At 36.0% G+C, this 18775-nt stretch overlaps 1 protein-coding gene across 2 annotated transcripts in view; it reads left to right on the plus strand.

Annotated features, from left to right (window-relative positions):
* The first annotated feature begins 594 nt into the window (after window positions 1-594).
* LOC129445116 (neural cell adhesion molecule 2) overlaps window positions 595-18775 on the plus strand; it is a 205048-nt gene continuing 186867 nt past the window's right edge. For both annotated transcript variants that reach the window (XM_073866293.1, XM_073866294.1), the window contains exon 1: window positions 595-754. In XM_073866293.1, the coding sequence (XP_073722394.1) occupies window positions 694-754 (61 nt within the window). In that variant the 5' untranslated portion in view covers window positions 595-693. The remainder of the gene's footprint in view (window positions 755-18775) is intronic.

The raw sequence follows: 18775 nt of genomic DNA on the forward strand, positions 1-18775 counted from the left end.
GGACAACAGCCCTGACATATTATATAAATACATGAATACTATTATGAAAGATTTGGGGCATTTGGGTTACAAATGGGTAGTATTTGTTGGACTGTCTATAGACTAATTTACATAAAAACTAAACTGTATTAAAGTAATGAGGATGACATTATTTGTACTACGGTAATGAGATCTCAAGGGTAAAATGTGCTTAATTGCTCATTTGACAGGTTTCATGAGATTTCACAGTCATAGAGATCTACAGCCATGAGTGAGTGAGTGAGACAGCATGTGTGTGTGTGTGTGTGTGTGTGTGTGTGTGTGTGTGTGTGTGTGAGTGTGTGTGTGTGAGAGAGAGAGAGAGAGAGAGAGAGAGAGACAGAGAGACAGAGAGAAATTGTAACTAAACACAATCATGCCAATAAAGGTACTTTAAAAAACTGATTTGAGTGAGTTTGTGTGTGTGTGAGTGTGTGTGTGTGTGTGTGTGTGTGTGTGTGTGTGTGTGTGTGTGTGTGTGTGTGTGTGTGTGTGTGTGTGTGTGTGTGTGTGTGTGTGTGTGTGTGTGTGTGTGTGTGCGAGAGTGAGAGCGAGAGAGAGAGAGAGAGAGAGACTTTGAGAAAGAGAGAGATTCGCTACTTTCATTCGGCTCACTGAGGTTTCATCTCGCAGCACGAGAGTCGGTCTGTCTATCTATCTGTCATCTGTTACCTGATGAAGATGATGATGATGATGCTCACCTGTCTGCTCGGATTGCTGGTGTGCGGCACTCAAGGTAAAACAATTTAACATCTCCACGCGCTCAATGCCTCGATCCTCGTTTGGGTGCTTTATTGATGAGATGGAGGAGAACAGTTGAGACTGTGATGAGAATAAATATGTGTCAGCACTGTTTACTGTTGACTTGTGAGAGGAGAGATATGGCATTTAGAGGTTTACCCAAATTTACTCTTTACTGATGCTTGAAACATCATGACTGATGTAAACCGCGCGGTTTCTGAGAGGCTGATGCTGACTGTTATCGATAAGATCTGCGTCTCTCAGCGCTTGGCATGTGTTTTAAACATGGACTGTGCGATCATTAGAGACTTTTATAAATGTATGCGTGTGTTTAATCAGTTTTTGTTAGGTAACCAACACCCCTGCATTCCTTTGCTCTCAGTTCACAGTTTTACATCGCCTTGTTCTGCGCCTGTTTAATTCGTTTTGTCCGCGCAACTTGACGGATTCGTGCGCTATAATGTTTAACAACGTCTGTAAAGTGCAAACGGCGCATATAAAATCTTGACACGCGCCTGCCTGGTGCGCGCTCTGAGATGAAATTTATTCGCGTTTATTTATGGTGCAGATAATTTCATTTATTTATTTATTTCTGGTCTCTCATGACAGAGCTCATGTAGATCAAAGTAACGGTGCACGAGAGTTGCAATGCGACAATCAAAACGCGAAATCTTATGCGCTTTGGTTATAATCCGCTATCAGTACGCGCGTTAAAACGCGGATCATAACTCAGTAGTTTTGTTGCGTCGAGACTAGTTTCTGTGCCAGAACGACAGGTGGGAGTAGAGGACCAAAGTCCTGGTCCAGTCTCACTGGGTCCTGTTCTGTTCTGTTTTGTTTTGTTAACCAACCTTCTGGGTTCTACCATAGAAGTAAGTTCAGCATATCTGTGAGAAGATGCAATGAGAGGGATTTTTGTTTTAGTAGTAATGGTGTTTCTGTGTTCAATGTAGGTGTGTTAATAATTACACAATGTACAATGCTGATCAAACCAGAACCATATAGAATAGTGCAGTATTTTGTTTTTAGTAGTCCATTAATCCCATTACAAACATGTTATGTCCTGCCTTAATGTAGAAGGTCGGAATAAATCAGTTGACGCGTGCGTTTAAGCTGTGAAGTGCTTGTTATGATCTATGGCGGTCTTTCCATTTGTGAATAATGGGAAAAGGCCAGAATTCAAATCAACATTACATTACATTGTGTGATTTATTTACACATTTCTCCTTGTGTGGATGTAGGTTTTGCTTACATTTGCCAGCCAAAGGTTTAGCTAAATATAAAAGTAGGCTTGTGTTCTGGTTGCTAAATTAATGAAGGGTTATGTTAGCAGTGCATGCTGTAAATTGCGTTCGGATTAAGGCATCTGCCAAATGCATATATACAAGAAGCAGAAAGTCCTCACATTGATGGATAAATCGGTGTGTTGGACTATAAACATCTCTAAAAATATAATGGAGCATGTTCAGGCATTTAATGTCATCCTCACTTTTTGAAAGGTTCATATGTTTTGCTTAAAATCCAATCCAACAGGTTTAAACATTATTATAATATGAAAACTACTTTGACCGTGAGATGTCCTCATTAATACAGCTTCTAAAGATTTCTGCAAGTGTGTGTAAAATCTGCTTTAGTGCACTAAAGAGTTGGCATTAATAAAGTGTCCCAGAGCAGAGAACACAACATGTGCATATTTTCATATATAAGAATGTTTATGCACAAGTTCAGATAAGACACTGTAAGATATTTAACTTGAAGTCTTGTTACTCTTAATTTCTGCACTGCATGTTGAATGTGGACATTGAAGCTCTCCAAATTCTGTTTTATTTCATTTTATTTTAGTGTAGAAACTGTTTGCTAAAGGGGTTTCTCAAGAGTCCTTCTTAGCGAGTGTCACGGGTATAAAAACCTTCCATCTTCATTCCGTCTTTACGCTGTTTTTGAGGTCTGGGCTCTCGGCGCAGTGAATTATGCGCTCTGCGGCGTCGACTGCAGCTATCGTGTGCTATGTTAAGTGCCATAATTAAGAGATTTCTTTGAGTTGTGAGGAGGAATCTCAGTGGTGGGAGTACCGTATTAAAAGATTTATGTGGCGTGCCGTGTGGAGGGTATACGTCTGAAGAACATCTCCGCAGAGATGCATGCACAACCTGCTCGCTGGGGACTGGGAAAAAATGCAAAGCAAAGCGGGAGACAGTCAGAGTAATAGTCGTGCTTGTATAAACCGCATGTGGTAGACTCATACATACACATAGATAAATAAAGATTAGTAAGTAATCCCTGTTTATTGCCCTTTACGTGAGGGGAAAACAAAAGCGGTACAGCGAAAATATACAGTATGCAAGAAGGAATTTTTGGTGGTTGCCAAGGTGGGTTGCTATGCTGTAGTGTAAGATTTTTTGCTTAATGTAAATCTTTGGGTGCTTGTCTTCTTGGTCAAGAGCTCACTTTATGGGGTCAGTCATATTCTTGTCTCTAGATATACTGTAGGGCTCAGTCCTTTGTTCACTGTAGGTCTATGAAATTTATTCAAACTTTGTAATTGTATGTCAGGCAAAACACAAATGAGATTTCCAAGATATCTCCTCAACAACCCACATGATTTTAGGTATCAGCCCTCAGACTTCAAACGATACAAAACAACTTACAAACAGAAGTTAGAGATTTAAACAAACTCAATGAACATCAATAACAATATTGATGTTTGTCATAAAAAGCAATATTAATAAATGAATTGATGTAGGTTTGGTTTTTGCAATTACTAACATACAAGAAAACCTACATCTGAGTAGGGATCGACCGATATGGATTTTTAAGTGCCGATACCGATTTTTGTTTCATCAGCCTTAGCCGATGACCGATACAGGCTGCCGATTTTCTTGAGCTGATATTTGGAGCCGATACTGCTTTTACTCACTCAATTTACATCATAAAAATGACACGATGATGCCAAATGCTCAACCTGATCTCACGAATTTCCGTGGCATAGTCACAGAATTTTGTGCTAATTGTTCCGTTGCATTCTCACGGATCTCCGCATTTTTCCGTGGCCCTGCTATGGACTGTCTTTTTCCGTGGCATTCTCACGGATTGGTTACTCAACTGTTTTGTCCTATTTTCTTACCATTTTCGCTTCAGTTTAGGGTTGACGGAAAAATGCGGAGATCCGTGAGAACGTCACGGAAAAATGAGCACAAAACTCCGTGACCATGCCACGGAACTTTGTGAGATCATGTTGCAAATGCTACAAGTCTCAATTTAATAAAAGCAACATGTATTGAACTTAAAAAAATTGTATTTAACAAATAGTAAAAACTGCTGAGGGTGCTATGGAACCATGAACTGCACTCTCTAAAATGACGAGGAACTATCAGCATATGAAAGGATATTAATTTCTAGCACTTTACTACTACAAATATATAGAGAGATGAGAAATAAAAACTCGCTTTGTCCAGCTATGATCAGTTGTTAGGCCGAGCTTTCGAAGTTGTCATGGAAAGGTTGGTTGCTTTTAGTCACATGACCTGCAAGAGCTTGTGGCTTTCAGCACTCTGTCTGTAAATAATGCCGGAAAAAAACGGCGAACACAGCAGCCACATACCAGCCGATGCCGATACACATAAAACTCGCAAATATCGGCCCGATATATCGGCCGGCCGATATATCGGTCTATCACTACATCTGAGTTTAATAATATAAAAATTGCTTTATTGTTTGATTATTAAGTAGAGAGAAGTACAGCTTCATAGACATACTGTAGTTATTAAAAAACAAAGCTGTATCAGAGCACTTAGAAAATATATTTAAACACTGTGTCCTCCGAGCTGAATAGATGGATTACTTTTATGATATTCAATGCTGCATGTATGCTTTTATCTCATCAGTATAAGTACTAAAATGGACATGAACAGATTTTAATGGGCTGTTGAATCGGAATAGATTTTACATTTACATAAAATACTTGAAAAAGTTTACATTTGCAAATAACTTACCCAACTTTTATTAAGATAGAGACAGTTCTTCAGATAAAGTTTGCTGATCTTTTAATTGCTACTGTAGATGTTGTAATAAATGTACTGTAATCTCCCAAAATCTGTTATCATTTACTTCATTACTGATTAAAATGTTTGTTTACATGTACATTCTCTATAATCCGATCCAAACGTCTGCGCAAGTGCACAGCCAGGGTTGCCAGATTCACGTATCAAAACCAGCCCAATGGACACCCAAAAATAGCCCAAAAGGATCCCAATGACTATTAATAGCCTAAATACTAATAACTCAACAATATCCTTTCATCTTTAACATGCAGAAAACAAATAACTCACTGAATCAGTTTAAACAGTAGCCCAGATATGAATCCCTGCCAAAAGCAGAGGACTTGGCAATGCAGCGCACAGCATCTCTCATCGAGTTCACGCTTTATCTCTGGATAAATGTACAAAGTCAAAGTTGAGTTGGAGAAAGTTGTTCTTAAGACGTTTTCAGCATCATGCATCTGAATGTGTATATCAAATTCAACCAATGATGAGGCTTAACGACAAAGACAGGGTGACACGGGAGCCAGGGAGTATATCACTATCTGAAATATTGCCGAAGACAGCGTTACAGGGACACAGGAAGTATGGCAAGAGAGACGCAGCGTCTCGTTCCCTTCTCAGTGAACAACAGCTACATACGTAACCCGAGACGTTTTCATGTGTCAAACACAACTATGCAAAAAAGCATTTTGGTATGAATCATCATTTGCATACAGAAGATATAAGCATTTAAAGTGAACAGTTTAGCACGTGTGATTAAAAAGTCTAGAATTTTTATGATATTATCCTACACTACACAGGGAATAATATGGATTTTTCCAGAAAACTTCTTGCATAAAATAGATTCAAGCACTTTCAATGACCTGTATCTATGTATGTATATTTTCAAAAACTTCCCAGGGCCTTGAAATTTCCCCCCAGATTCTTTCAAGGATTTCAAAGACCCGTGGGAACCCTTTTAAAACTAATAATGCATGTTGCCATTGCCTTAAATAAGCGGTAAATATAAGACATGAATTTAAGCACAGTTCTTCTGCGCTTGTGCACAAGGTATTTTGCATCTGTTTGAGAAAATACCATGAGTTACAACTTTTTGATCAGATTACAGATTGGACTACACCACCCCTTTAAATATGATCAAAATTTGCATCTGATCGGCCTCAATCATATTGATTATGGTGTGTACATAAAGGCTTTTCATTTGAGCCATCAATACGTTTACAAACAGATTATTTGGTTGCATGTAAACATTCATATATGAATTGAGTTTTGAAGTAAGAGATATGGATGGTTGGTATCTAGTCGTGCTCCAGCATTTTTCGTGCCACCGGCATGACTCAAGCGTCTGTGTTTACGAGTCCATCCGTTTCATCCTCGTCTCATAGTTTCAGCCACTACAGCAGTGATAAGCAGATTCACAAACCCAGTTCCTGCAGCCCACCGTAAGACTCCAGAGACAGCTGTGAGTGGGCACACGGGCCAGATTTCAAAGACACAGAGGAGGCAGCCAGTGTCTGTGAAGATATCTTACAGTTTTACTCTCGGTCACTTCCCACGGGAAGAATATTCACAAGTGAATTCATTTTAATACGGACTTATAAATGAACATTTGTGAGGGGTGTGTTCATCTAATCTGTCAATCAAACTAAAATACATTTTACGATAACCTCACAAAGTCTCCTCGCTAATGCAAAACATGACCATTCTCATCATTACTCAAATATAGTAGGCCTTTCTGCTGTTTCTAATTTATAGTGATTAAAAACAAAATCTATAATTTTACTATTATTGCAATATTATCGTGTATTCACCATGATATTGTAATTGCGATTATTATTGCTGATTAATAGATTTTACATTTAAGTTTTGAAATGTTTTATAACTCTCCGTGAAGCTGCTGCATGGTACATTCTAAATATCCAAAACTAAATAATGAAATGTAAATAACAAATCCAAAACAAAAGGCTAAAGCTCACATCAACTTATCAATTTTAAAATCTCTGATTCAACACTGTATTTGGTAGGGCTGTAAATCAAACAGCACATTGCGATACGATACCATATTGATTATCTCCGCCAGCGATGCGGTATTTGCTGATACATCAAACGTTTCTTCGACGCAAAAAAGACACAATCTCTGACCCAACTGGGACATTTACAACGACAAACTAAAAAATATATAAAAATACACTTTTATATAAAATATAAAAGTATAAAAATATTTATATTTAAATATAAAATACACTTTTAAAATAAAGAAAAATAAATAATGAGGAAAAAATGACACATAAAATCAAGGTTATGATGGCAACAATCCAAGTCTTTAGTGTTTCAGCTGGTGCTGGCAAAGGTTTTGTGGTAACACTTTATTATAATGTTCATTAGTTAACATTAGTTAATGTATTAACAAACATGAACAAACCATGAGCAATACATTTGTTACAGTATTTATTCATCTTTGTTGATGTTAGTTAATAGAAATAAAGCTGTTTATTGTTTGTTCATGTTAGTTCACGGTGCATTAACTAACGTTAACCAAATTTTAATAAAGTATTAGTAATTGTTGAAATTAACATTAATAAAGATTAATAAATGCTGCACAAGTGCAGTTCATCATTAGTTCATGTTAACTAATATAGTTAACTAATGTTAACTAATGAACATCATAATAAAGTGTTACCGGTTTTGTTTGTCCAATCCCATTTTCCAAATACAAATTTTCAAACCCATGATTTGCGTCTGATAGTAGACACAACGTCTTCTGGCTCTTTTTCTGTGTTTTCGCTGCTACAACCGCTTTGTTGCTGCATTGCATTCACTTGCTGACACATGAAAATAAATGAAAATGTACGCTTTGGCGGAAATGCGTAGATGGACGTTACATCAAGGAATGAGGACACGGAGGATAAGCCAAAATAAAGGTAAATCATATCAATATTTTACAGTATGTATGGCATCAATGCATCTATTAAATTTCTAACGATACGATGCCTCGGTGCCACACATTAAATATCGATATGAGTTACCTTTATTTTGACTAATCCTCCGTGTCCTCATTCTTTGACATGACGTCCATATCCATGTATTGTTACACCCCTAGTATTTGGTTCTCAAACATACTGTACTAGTGAAACACACAGACATGGCACAAATGGGCAGCTGTAATTAAGGCGTTTGGCGATTATGTAATTGTTTTACCCGTAATTGTAATTTTGATTAGTTTTTCGATGATTTGTGCAGCCCTATTATCGAGTAATCTTTTTTTTAAGAATAATTCAGTAATGAGTTTACCACTGTAATTAAAATTAGTGAAGGATAAAAACGTGTGCTTCATTATTTATTGTTTTTGCCATATATTTAAATTGCTACCAGCCTTGTTTTTTGTTCTTTGTTGTAAAATCACCGATTTATCAGTGGGGGTTTCATTAGTCAGAGGAAAAGTGTTGAGTTTCATTGCAGAGATAAATGATGTGATTGAACAATAACAACAATAACTGCAGTAGGTGACAGTAATGAGAGCTGTACAGAATAATCATTCAGTACAGATGTAATAAATCACTGCTTCAGCTCTATAGGTGCACAGATGAGAATGTGACGCTAGTCGAAATCCTTAAATATCCCATTCATCCTAAAACGATTTATAGCCTAAAACCCATAAACATGTAGAACCTGTGTGTAGCTGTGTGTAGCTAGATAAATGTTATAAATATTATATCATAATGTGAATATTATTACCACTAAAGAAATATATATATATATATATATATATATATATATATATATATATATATATATATATATATATATATATATATATATATATATATCAGTATATAGTAATTGTTACACAAAATCTAATAAAAAAGCAGTTTATAGTAACCATGTGATAGTGTTTATTTTGTATAATCATGGTTGCAAATCAGGGTTTTCCAAACTGGGGGAATGGCATGGTAAGAGGGTTTGTGAGTTGATGAAAAATTATTAATTACAATTACATCATAAAATGTAAATTAATTCTTTCAAAATGTAAAAAATCTAAATAAAACACTAACAAAATATATATTTTACTTGTTTAATCTGCATGTCATGTGACCATTGCGCAACTCTAGGCTAGGTGTAATATACTAATAAATGAAAAGGACAATTATTATGTAAAATACGGATGAAAAAAGTATTTAAAAAAATGTTTTTGATATTAAACATGCAAATGTGCTATTAAATTATTGAAATATTTACCTAAAAACTCTGAGGGTACCTCAAATAAATAATGTAGGACAAAGGGGTAAAAAAACCCTGCTGTAAATTAACAATGTTAGGCATTTTATATCATTTGTTTTGTAATGAATGTACTTTCTGCACTATTTGTCTAATAAACAACTGTGCTTTACTGACAGCATTTTCATAACACTGTTGTAAAGATTTGTAATGTGGGACTTTTATGTTGTTAAGTTCTTGTTTCATAAGCATCACTTCCTATTTGTATGCAGGTATGTAGCCTAGCAACTCACAGACTCTCCGTGGGCACCATGTTGGAGATCACTGGTCGAAACATTTGACACTTTTTACATAATAATTGCAAGATTTTCCTAAAAATATGTTTTGAGTAAAAATAAAGTATTTCACTTAACTTAAAGCTATTAAGTAAAAGGGTATTCTGTGATTTTAGTTTTATTTAGGGCAAACGGATCATTACCACTTTAACCCCCCTTTTAATTGTGCAGATCTTTGTCATAAAATCTGTATATAAACAAAATGTTATCAGTCAGAAGGATGAATGTTTTATAAATTTGCATAATAAAACTGACCTATTTTTAGTTCAACCAACCATATTAGACACACGGGTCAATTGTGATCAACTCCCCCTAGTGGTGAACCATCAGATTTCGAAACTTTCAAAACTAGTATGAGGAAATAAGTCTCATTTTTTAAAATCACTTGACTTGGGCAGTTTGAAACAAGCTTTGATTTCAAAACAAAAGATTTGTAAATGTTTTGAGGATTCATGAAGCAATGCTTCAAAATCGCCCATCACTAGTTAAAATCACATCCTTTATGCTAGACTGGTTTTCATCATATGGTTGCCAGGTTGTGTAGACCTACAGTAGTTGTTAGGCCATAGGTTGTTGCACAAAATGTCAGTATGTCAATGCTTTTGTGCTGGTCTAAACTGAAGTGTCATTTGTTGTGTTGTTATTTATATCATAAACAGCAAATTAAGTAGAGATCTAGAAAACTCTTTTAATATTAAGTGAGGATGAGTGTAATTAAGGTGATAAAAGACTACCAACTCACAGATGTTTCCTGAAAGAAAGATTTGTCTGCAGGACTTTAAACTTCAGTCGCTCGTCTTTAATTCCAAGACAGAACCCAAGATCTTTCATGACTTATGAAACTGACGTTGTGCCAAAACAAGACAAACCTCTTGAGATGTTCCACAGAACTTCAGAAACATCTTCTAGAGCTTTTGTGCTGACCCAGTAGTGTCTGTCTCTCCAAAGGAAATGTTTTTTGTTGTTTTTTTTGCTTATGTTTTATGTCTTGTAATTTTTTATTAATTTATCCTCTACAGTATATAAATCAGCTTTGTCTTAGATGTTTTTCCTAAATTTATTTTAAAGAAATAAAAATAGCATGTGTATATCTCAGCTCATTTGGTCTTATAAGAATTTATTAAGAAATGTTTAAGGTCTTCAGGTTTATAATAATTTCTCTTGCTTTTAATTGCAGACTTTAGTATCTTTGTAACTGTGTGCTCAGATGAGATGTTGCTTAGACAGATGACGTTTACATTTAGACATTTACTAGATGATTTTATCCGTGATACAGTGAGAAAAACAATAAAAGTAAGTTGGGTTTTATTCAGGAGAAACTTCTGAAACATTGAGATAAAGAGATCTCTTTGGAGGTTTTTTGTGGGTTTCTCTTTTTCTCATTTCTTTCTGTTCTCTTCAACTATTATTTTGCCAAAGTCATTGAAATTCAACTGCCCTTGTCACTTTATTGTAATTTATGGTATGGTAGTTGTGTTTAGAGGTAATGAGTTGAAATGCATTTCAGCCTAGATATACATCACATCATTTGAAAGCGTATGTTGCACTGTTTTCTTAAAACCATTTAATGATGTTTGTGTTGTAAGGAGTAATGATGCTTTCTTTCTGTCAGACACCGATGTTTGCTCTTACTGGTTACTGGTTAAATAATGATAGTGTAAGCGCTAAGTCATTGGCATGCTTTTCAAACTGTTGTGATGTTTGCTAAACAGAGCTAATGGTGTTTGTTATCAGATGCTGGGGAGTTTGTAAGAACAAGGTAATAGTGTTTGCTATCAGACGCTGTGGAGTTTGTTAAAATTAGATAATGGTGTTTTGTTATCAGACGCTGGGGAGTTTGTTAAAATTAGATAATGGTGTTTGTTATTAGACGCTGTGGAGTTTGTTAAAATGAGATAATGGTGTTTGTTATCAGACGCCGGGGAGTTTGTTAAAATGAGATAATGGTGTTATCAGACGCTGTGGGTTTGTTAAAATGAGATAATGGTGTTTGTTATCAGACGCTGGGGAGTTTGTAAGAACAAGGTAATAGTGTTTGCTATCAGACGCTGTGGAGTTTGTTAAAATTAGATAATGGTGTTTGTTATCAGATGCTGGGGAGTTTGTTAAAATTAGATAATGGTGTTTGTTATTAGACGCTGTGGAGTTTGTTAAAATTAGATAATGGTGTTTGTTATTAGACGCTGTGGGGTTTGTTAAAATGAGATGATGGTGTTTACTATCAGATGCTGTGGAGTTTGTTAAAATTAGATAATGGTGTTTGTTATCAGATGCTGGGGAGTTTGTAAGAACAAGGTAATAGTGTTTGCTATCAGACGCTGTGGAGTTTGTTAAAATTAGATAATGGTGTTTTGTTATCAGACGCTGGGGAGTTTGTTAAAATTAGATAATGGTGTTTGTTATTAGACGCTGTGGAGTTTGTTAAAATGAGATAATGGTGTTTGTTATCAGACGCCGGGGAGTTTGTTAAAATGAGATAATGGTGTTATCAGACGCTGTGGGTTTGTTAAAATGAGATAATGGTGTTTGTTATCAGACGCTGGGGAGTTTGTAAGAACAAGGTAATAGTGTTTGCTATCAGACGCTGTGGAGTTTGTTAAAATTAGATAATGGTGTTTGTTATCAGATGCTGGGGAGTTTGTTAAAATTAGATAATGGTGTTTGTTATTAGACGCTGTGGAGTTTGTTAAAATTAGATAATGGTGTTTGTTATTAGACGCTGTGGGGTTTGTTAAAATGAGATGATGGTGTTTACTATCAGATGCTGTGGAGTTTGTTAAAATTAGATAATGGTGTTTGTTATCAGATGCTGGGGAGTTTGTAAGAACAAGGTAATAGTGTTTGCTATCAGACGCTGTGGAGTTTGTTAAAATTAGATAATGGTGTTTGTTATCAGATGCTGGGGAGTTTGTTAAAATTAGATAATGGTGTTTGTTATTAGACGCTGTGGAGTTTGTTAAAATGAGATAATGGTGTTTGTTATCAGACGCTGGGGAGTTTGTTAAAATGAGATAATGGTGTTATCAGAGGCTCGGGAGTTTGTTAAAATGAGATAATGGTGTTTGTTATCAGACGCTGTCGAGTTTGTTAAAATTATATAATGGTGTTTGTTATCAGACGCTGTCGAGTTTGTTAAAATGATATAATGGTGTTTGTTATCAAACGCTGTGGGGTTTGTTAAAATGAGATAGGGGTGTTTGTTATCAGATGCTGTGGTGTTTGTTAAAATGAGATAATGGTGTTTGTTATCAGACGCTGGGGAGTTTGTAAGAACAAGGGAATGGTGTTTGTTATCAAACGCTGGGGAGTTTGTAAGAACAAGGTAATAGTGTTTGCTATCAGATGCTGTGGAGTTTGTTAAAATGAGATAATGGTGTTTCTTATTAGATGCTGTGGAGTTTGTTAAAATGAGATAATGGTGTTTGTTATCAGACACTGTGGAGTTTGTTAAAATGAGATAATGGTGTTTGTTATCAGACGCTGGGGAGTTTGTTAAAATGAGATAATGGTGTTTGTTATCAGATGCTGTGGAGTTTGTTAAAATAAAGTAATAGTGTTTGTTATCAGATCCTGTGGAGTTTGTTAAAATAAGGTAATGGTGTTTGTGATCAGACGCTGTGGAGTTTGTTAAAAGTTGGTAATGGTGTTTGTTATCAGATCTTGTAGAGTTTGTTAAAAGTTGGTAATGGTGTTTGTTATCAGATCCTGTGGAGTTTGTTAAAAGTTGGTAATGGTGTTTGTTATCAGATCCTGTGGAGTTTTTTTTAAAGTTGGTAATGGTGTTTGTTATCAGATCCTGAGGAGTTTGTTAAAATAAAGTAATAGTGTTTGTTATCAGATCCTGTGGAGTTTGTTAAAATAAGGTAATGGTGTTTGTTATCAAATCCTGTCGAGTTTGTTAAAATAAGGTAATGGTGTTTGTTATCAGAAGCTGTGAAGTTTGCTAGAGCGAGGGAATGGTGTTTGTTTCTGACTGAGCTGCAATACTGCGGTGGGAAACGAGCGTTCAGGTTATCAGTACACAATGAGTGGATAGCTTCATTTATCACAGCTGCTGCAGTGAGGCACAAAACACACAGCACCCTGTCTTCATTGTCTGATGAAGGGCATAAACCTCATTTACTATGCTACTACATTTCCCATAATCCTACAGTCAGTGTTGGAGCTAGGGGTTGGTACTACTAAAACGGTCCCCAATTTCAGCTCCTGTGTACTGCTAGGGATTTAGTGAGTGTGTTTGTGTGTTTTTATTTCTGTCTTTGATGAATTGAAGCCCTATTTACATTTGCTGTTAACATCAGTTTCAGGTTATCCCCTTTCAGAGGCAGTCAAGAAACACAAATCTTCATAATGTGTTTATAGCAAACGCTAATGTCTTGGACAGCAATGATATACTTGTCCATTTCAAGGTTTTGGCAATTGGCTAATAGGTGTTATGAGAAGTGTTAATGCCCGTTTCTGACAGCTATGTTAGTTACAAAGTCTTTTGACAGCCTTATGAAAGTATTTTAGCATCCTAAAAATATGTATTAGGGTTAGATTTAGCAGTTTTTACATTTATCGAAATGCATTTTTACCGGCAGCTTTATGTAACACAAGAATCACTCAATATTTATATGTTAATATCCTGATATGATTTTGAATTTCTACTACAGGTGGTACGTCCTTTTCGACACCTGTTAATAGCACACCCAAGCTAAGACACCTGTGCTGCATCCTTGCAAAACTTTAGTTATCTTGCAGTGTATTTGGCTGTTTAAGAATAAGGTACAGTGTAAGATAAGATAAGCCTATATTTATGAAGTGTGGGAAGTGTGGTAAAATACTATGGTGTTATCTTACAGTATAGTCCCAGGGTCGATTCGTCTCCTAACCGCATCAAGTCCTTCAGTACCAGACAAATCTCTTCCAGTAAATCTATGGACAAAACTGCTGTCTCTAATCCAAGCATTTATGGTCTCATAGGCGAGCACGGCTCTCAGCGTCCCATCTAAGTGATGCTAGCAGTCACCAAAGTGAGACGAGTGAATAATGAAAGCAAAGACAGAGGAGTTACAGAAACTGGAGGGCTGCTGATCCAGATCTTCTGCTGGTCTTCAGAGATGTGTAATGGGACTATGGGGAGATGAGCTACTCCACAAAACATAAATGCAGAAGAAGTATCTAAATACGATGATGCAAGATGATGGAAAGCAGTGCTTTTGAGAAAAAGACAGATTCCTTTAAGGTTCCCTGAGTACTTCTGATAATAAAGCTTTCGACATGATGTTGCTGGCGATAGGTTCATTTTCGTCAAGACAGACCTGTCAATCAGTTTTGAATGCACATTTTTGCGGTGACCTTGGTGTCGCCGTCAGATAACAAAGGAAAATAAATGAAGCAGCGGACCAATGGGGTTTCTTTTTGTCTGACTGATAGGTGCGGGGATGCCGATTGCACGCACATCGGTGCCGTTTACATTCGGGTTAAAAAATTGTTATAGGCTTGGGTCAGTTTCATTTTCTTGGTTTTGTCTCAGGTCGGGTCTTTCTTATGCACGATTTATGCACGTCGGGTTATTTTGGGTTGGGTACATTTCTTTGGACCCGAGAAGACCTCTAATGCAAATATAGTTTGGTTTATTTTTTAGCACATGTACATTTATATTGCTTTATATATTATCTCGGGAAATGCATATTTAATCGTGTGGAAAAATAATAGCACATTTCCATCAACAACCGTCATTCAATTCAGATTTATTACACTTTATTACACTGTTGCAAGCACCTTCACATGAAAGAAGAAAAGAAAGCACAGAAAATGGGAAATTATGAAATATGTAGTATATAATATACGGTATTATTGCAAATCATGAATGACGTTTTTTTAATGTAGCACAAATTGAAGTTTTTATTTACTGAAGTGTTTGGGGTTCATTCATATCACTTTCTTGTTTTCAGCATAAACCTCATTCATCTATAATAGAATATCTTAAATAATATATTTAGTTTGATTTATGCTTAAAGTAAGTAGAAAATGATTTGATTTGCCAGCGGGGTAAGAAAAATAAAGTTGATTTAAAACATTATCTTACTATAAATACTGTAACATATTATGCATTTTTCACTAGGTATATGTTTTAGGTATGTTTAGATAATTTTTCTGTGAAAATGACAAAAATACAGATTAAGGAAATCATTTTTGCAGTGATCTTATACACTCACCTAAAGGATTATTAGGAACACCATACTAATACTGTGTTTGACCCCCTTTTGCCTTTAGAACTGCCTTAGTTCTACATGACATTGATTCAACAACGTGCTGAAAGTATTCTTTAGAAATGTTGGCCCATATTGATAGGATAGCATCTTGCAGTTGATGGAGATGTGTGGGATGCACATCCAGGGCACGAAGCTCCCATTCCACCACATCCCAAAGATGCTCTATTGGGTTGAGATCTGGTGACTGTGGGGGCCATTTTAGTAAAGTGAACTCATTGTCATGTATAAGAAACCAATTTGAAATGATTTGAGCTTTGTGACATGGTGCATTATCCTGCTGGAAGTAGCCATCAGAGGATGAGTACATGGTTGTCATAAAGGGATGGACATGGTCAGAAACAATGCTCAGGTAGGCCGTGGCATTTAAACGATTCCCAATTGGCACTAATTGGCCTAAAGTGTGCCAAGAAAACATCCCCCACACCATTACACCATTGCATTAATGAGAAATTGAACAGGTGTTCCTAATAATCCTTTAGGTGAGTGTATTTCACATGTGTAAAAATAAGACTTTACTGTAGGACACAGTAGTGCCGGCGGTAAACAGGCACCTATTCTCAGAAGTGTATTTAGGGCTGACTTTAAATTCAGGGGTCAGAACGAATGCTTTTCTGGTCAAGGATAATCTGCATCCCTATGTAACTTTATCTGTGTTGATGTCCTGCTGCTGTAAATTAACCCGAGGTCGTTGTTTGTTTGAGCGTAGATGCTGAAGGTCAGTGGAGAAGTAAGAGGAGACAACGCAGACGATTGTCTTTTTAGCTTTAGTTAAAAGCAAAGAGAAACCAGAACCCTGTCTGGACCACATCAGACCCTTCCAGAACCATAGTGTGTTGGCGCAGGTAGAGTTAGTAAGCGAAGCAAAACCTTGGACGTGGTTTTCCTACACCCATAAACTCAGGTGCTGCTGACAGGAAGGCGTTCATGCAGCTGGAAATGAGTACAATCCACAGATTAATTGGCCGACCCACAACGCTCGGCAGCTTCATTTAGGACAGTCATGCTACATAAACTCCAGTATGAGCAAGTTTCTCCCTCCAGGGCCAAACTAACCACCAGCACAGTCTGAAAATAACACTGGACTTACTGCTGTCCCTTGATAGACACCATGGATAATACTCTCCGCAGCTCACCCCGGGCAGCCTCTATCACCGTGGACAAAAGCCCTTCTTTGGAAATGGTTTTTGTTTTCCTCACCCTTATGGGGTCAGTTTATGGGATGTTTTCTATTTTGCTTTTCCTATCGGTTCCTGATGGTCCCTTTATCCAGAGGATTGACCCCAGGGTGTTGGGGTCGATTTCACATTCCCTTCCCAAGTCCCCGGATTAGTGTTTTTCACGTAAGACTATCAACCGCACACCACGAAGACAACATTTGTGAGGCACGTACGCACTATTTCTGGCACACGAACATAGCGCAAGTAAGAGCCAGATAAAGGCTTAAGCGTATGAGTGTGAAAGAGTTGACAATAGTAATAATCTCCGTCTCCGTTGCCCAAGACCTCTCCATGATTTTCCTGTTTATTCCCAGTAGATCAGATTAGCTGCTATTAGCATCCTTTTCATTATCTTAAGCCTCAAATCCGGTCTGCGATTCAAGAGGATCAAACCAATACAAGATGCTTTGCTAATAACAATGATTGGTGAAACACAGACGAGCCGTTGTACTGAGATTAGGAGATGGGAAGCTTATGAATGTTTCCATGACTGCTAGAATACTTTGAAGCAATAAAGCCACGCTTCAAATGCATAAACACATTTTGCTTCCTAAGACGTCTATGCTTCTTAAAAACTGTAATTATTGAGTACATCAAAAAAAAAAAATGTACTTACTGAAGCTGTGAAAACTTTGCAATGAGACGGATAGATGCCAACTTTCATGGGCAGAGACTTTATGTATAAATCATGCATTGGCCTGTCAGTTGTGAATCTTTGGGCTCTGAGTCAAAGTCACATCAGGCGCCTAGGTTTTGTATGGTTAGCTTTAGTAGTTAGCCTTTTCTCTCAGTTGCCGTAACTATATATATATATATATATATATATATATATATATATATATATATATATATATATATATATATATATATATATATATATATATATATATATATATATATATATATATATATATATATATATATATATATATTCAATCCAATTTTATTTATATAGCTCTTTTCACAATTGTTTAACTGATTTCCCGTCAGCTTTTTTTTTTATAAATGAATAAACAAATATATCAAATAAAAGAACAAATCCTCTCATTTCAAACAAACAAACAAAATGGGGAAAAAAATCATTCTTCATTTGTAAATAATAAGTTTAATACCAAATTTTGAGCCAAAATCTGAAATAATTGCATAGGTTCAGAACGATTATCGAAACATACACAGAGTTTAAAATTTGTAAAATATGTTTTTGCTTCAGTTTTTTTTATAAATTGGGATATCTAGTGGATACTAGTGGAATTACAGATTACCGTAAAAACTCGTCAGGAAAGCGTCATTGGCAGGGAAATGTTTTCTCTTAATTGATGAAAACTTGACAAAATGTATGCGTATATTCTGCTTAATCATTTTCTTACAGGCAAATAAGTAGTTTAAGCAATAACTATATCTGTAACAGTAAGAGTTTATTTCACATCATCCGCTGAGGTACACTAGACATCAGGCTTGTGCAGAATTCAGAATTGAATTGAGAATGACTCCTAAATTCCAATTCAATTCTTGAATTTGAATTGAATTTGAATTTATGTCAAAAACAGGATGTGGAATTACAATTCGAGTTTGAATTAAGGGAAGCGGAATTGCAATTCAATGGAAATTCAAAGAAATTCTTATACATATTATACAGTAAGTGAAGTGTTAAAAATGAAGCTTTCAGTATATGTCATATATGTTTGCCTTACATATTCTATAAATATATTCGTTTGTACAGATTATATTAACAGGAAATGTTTTCCCCTAGCAATTAATTTTAAAAACTCTAGTCACATAACAAATAATTAAGTTTGATTTTTTTGCAATTGTAATTTTATGGAACACGATGTAACATGACTTCATTTCTCAGAATGCTTTAATTTTACCAAGTATTTAAAATGGTTGGCAAACAATTTTCCAAAGTAACTTTCCTAACACTGAATGTATGTGAGATTCTTTCTGTTGTG

The sequence above is a fragment of the Misgurnus anguillicaudatus genome, chromosome 3, assembly GCF_027580225.2.
Source record: "Misgurnus anguillicaudatus chromosome 3, ASM2758022v2, whole genome shotgun sequence".
NCBI lineage: Eukaryota > Metazoa > Chordata > Actinopteri > Cypriniformes > Cobitidae > Misgurnus > Misgurnus anguillicaudatus.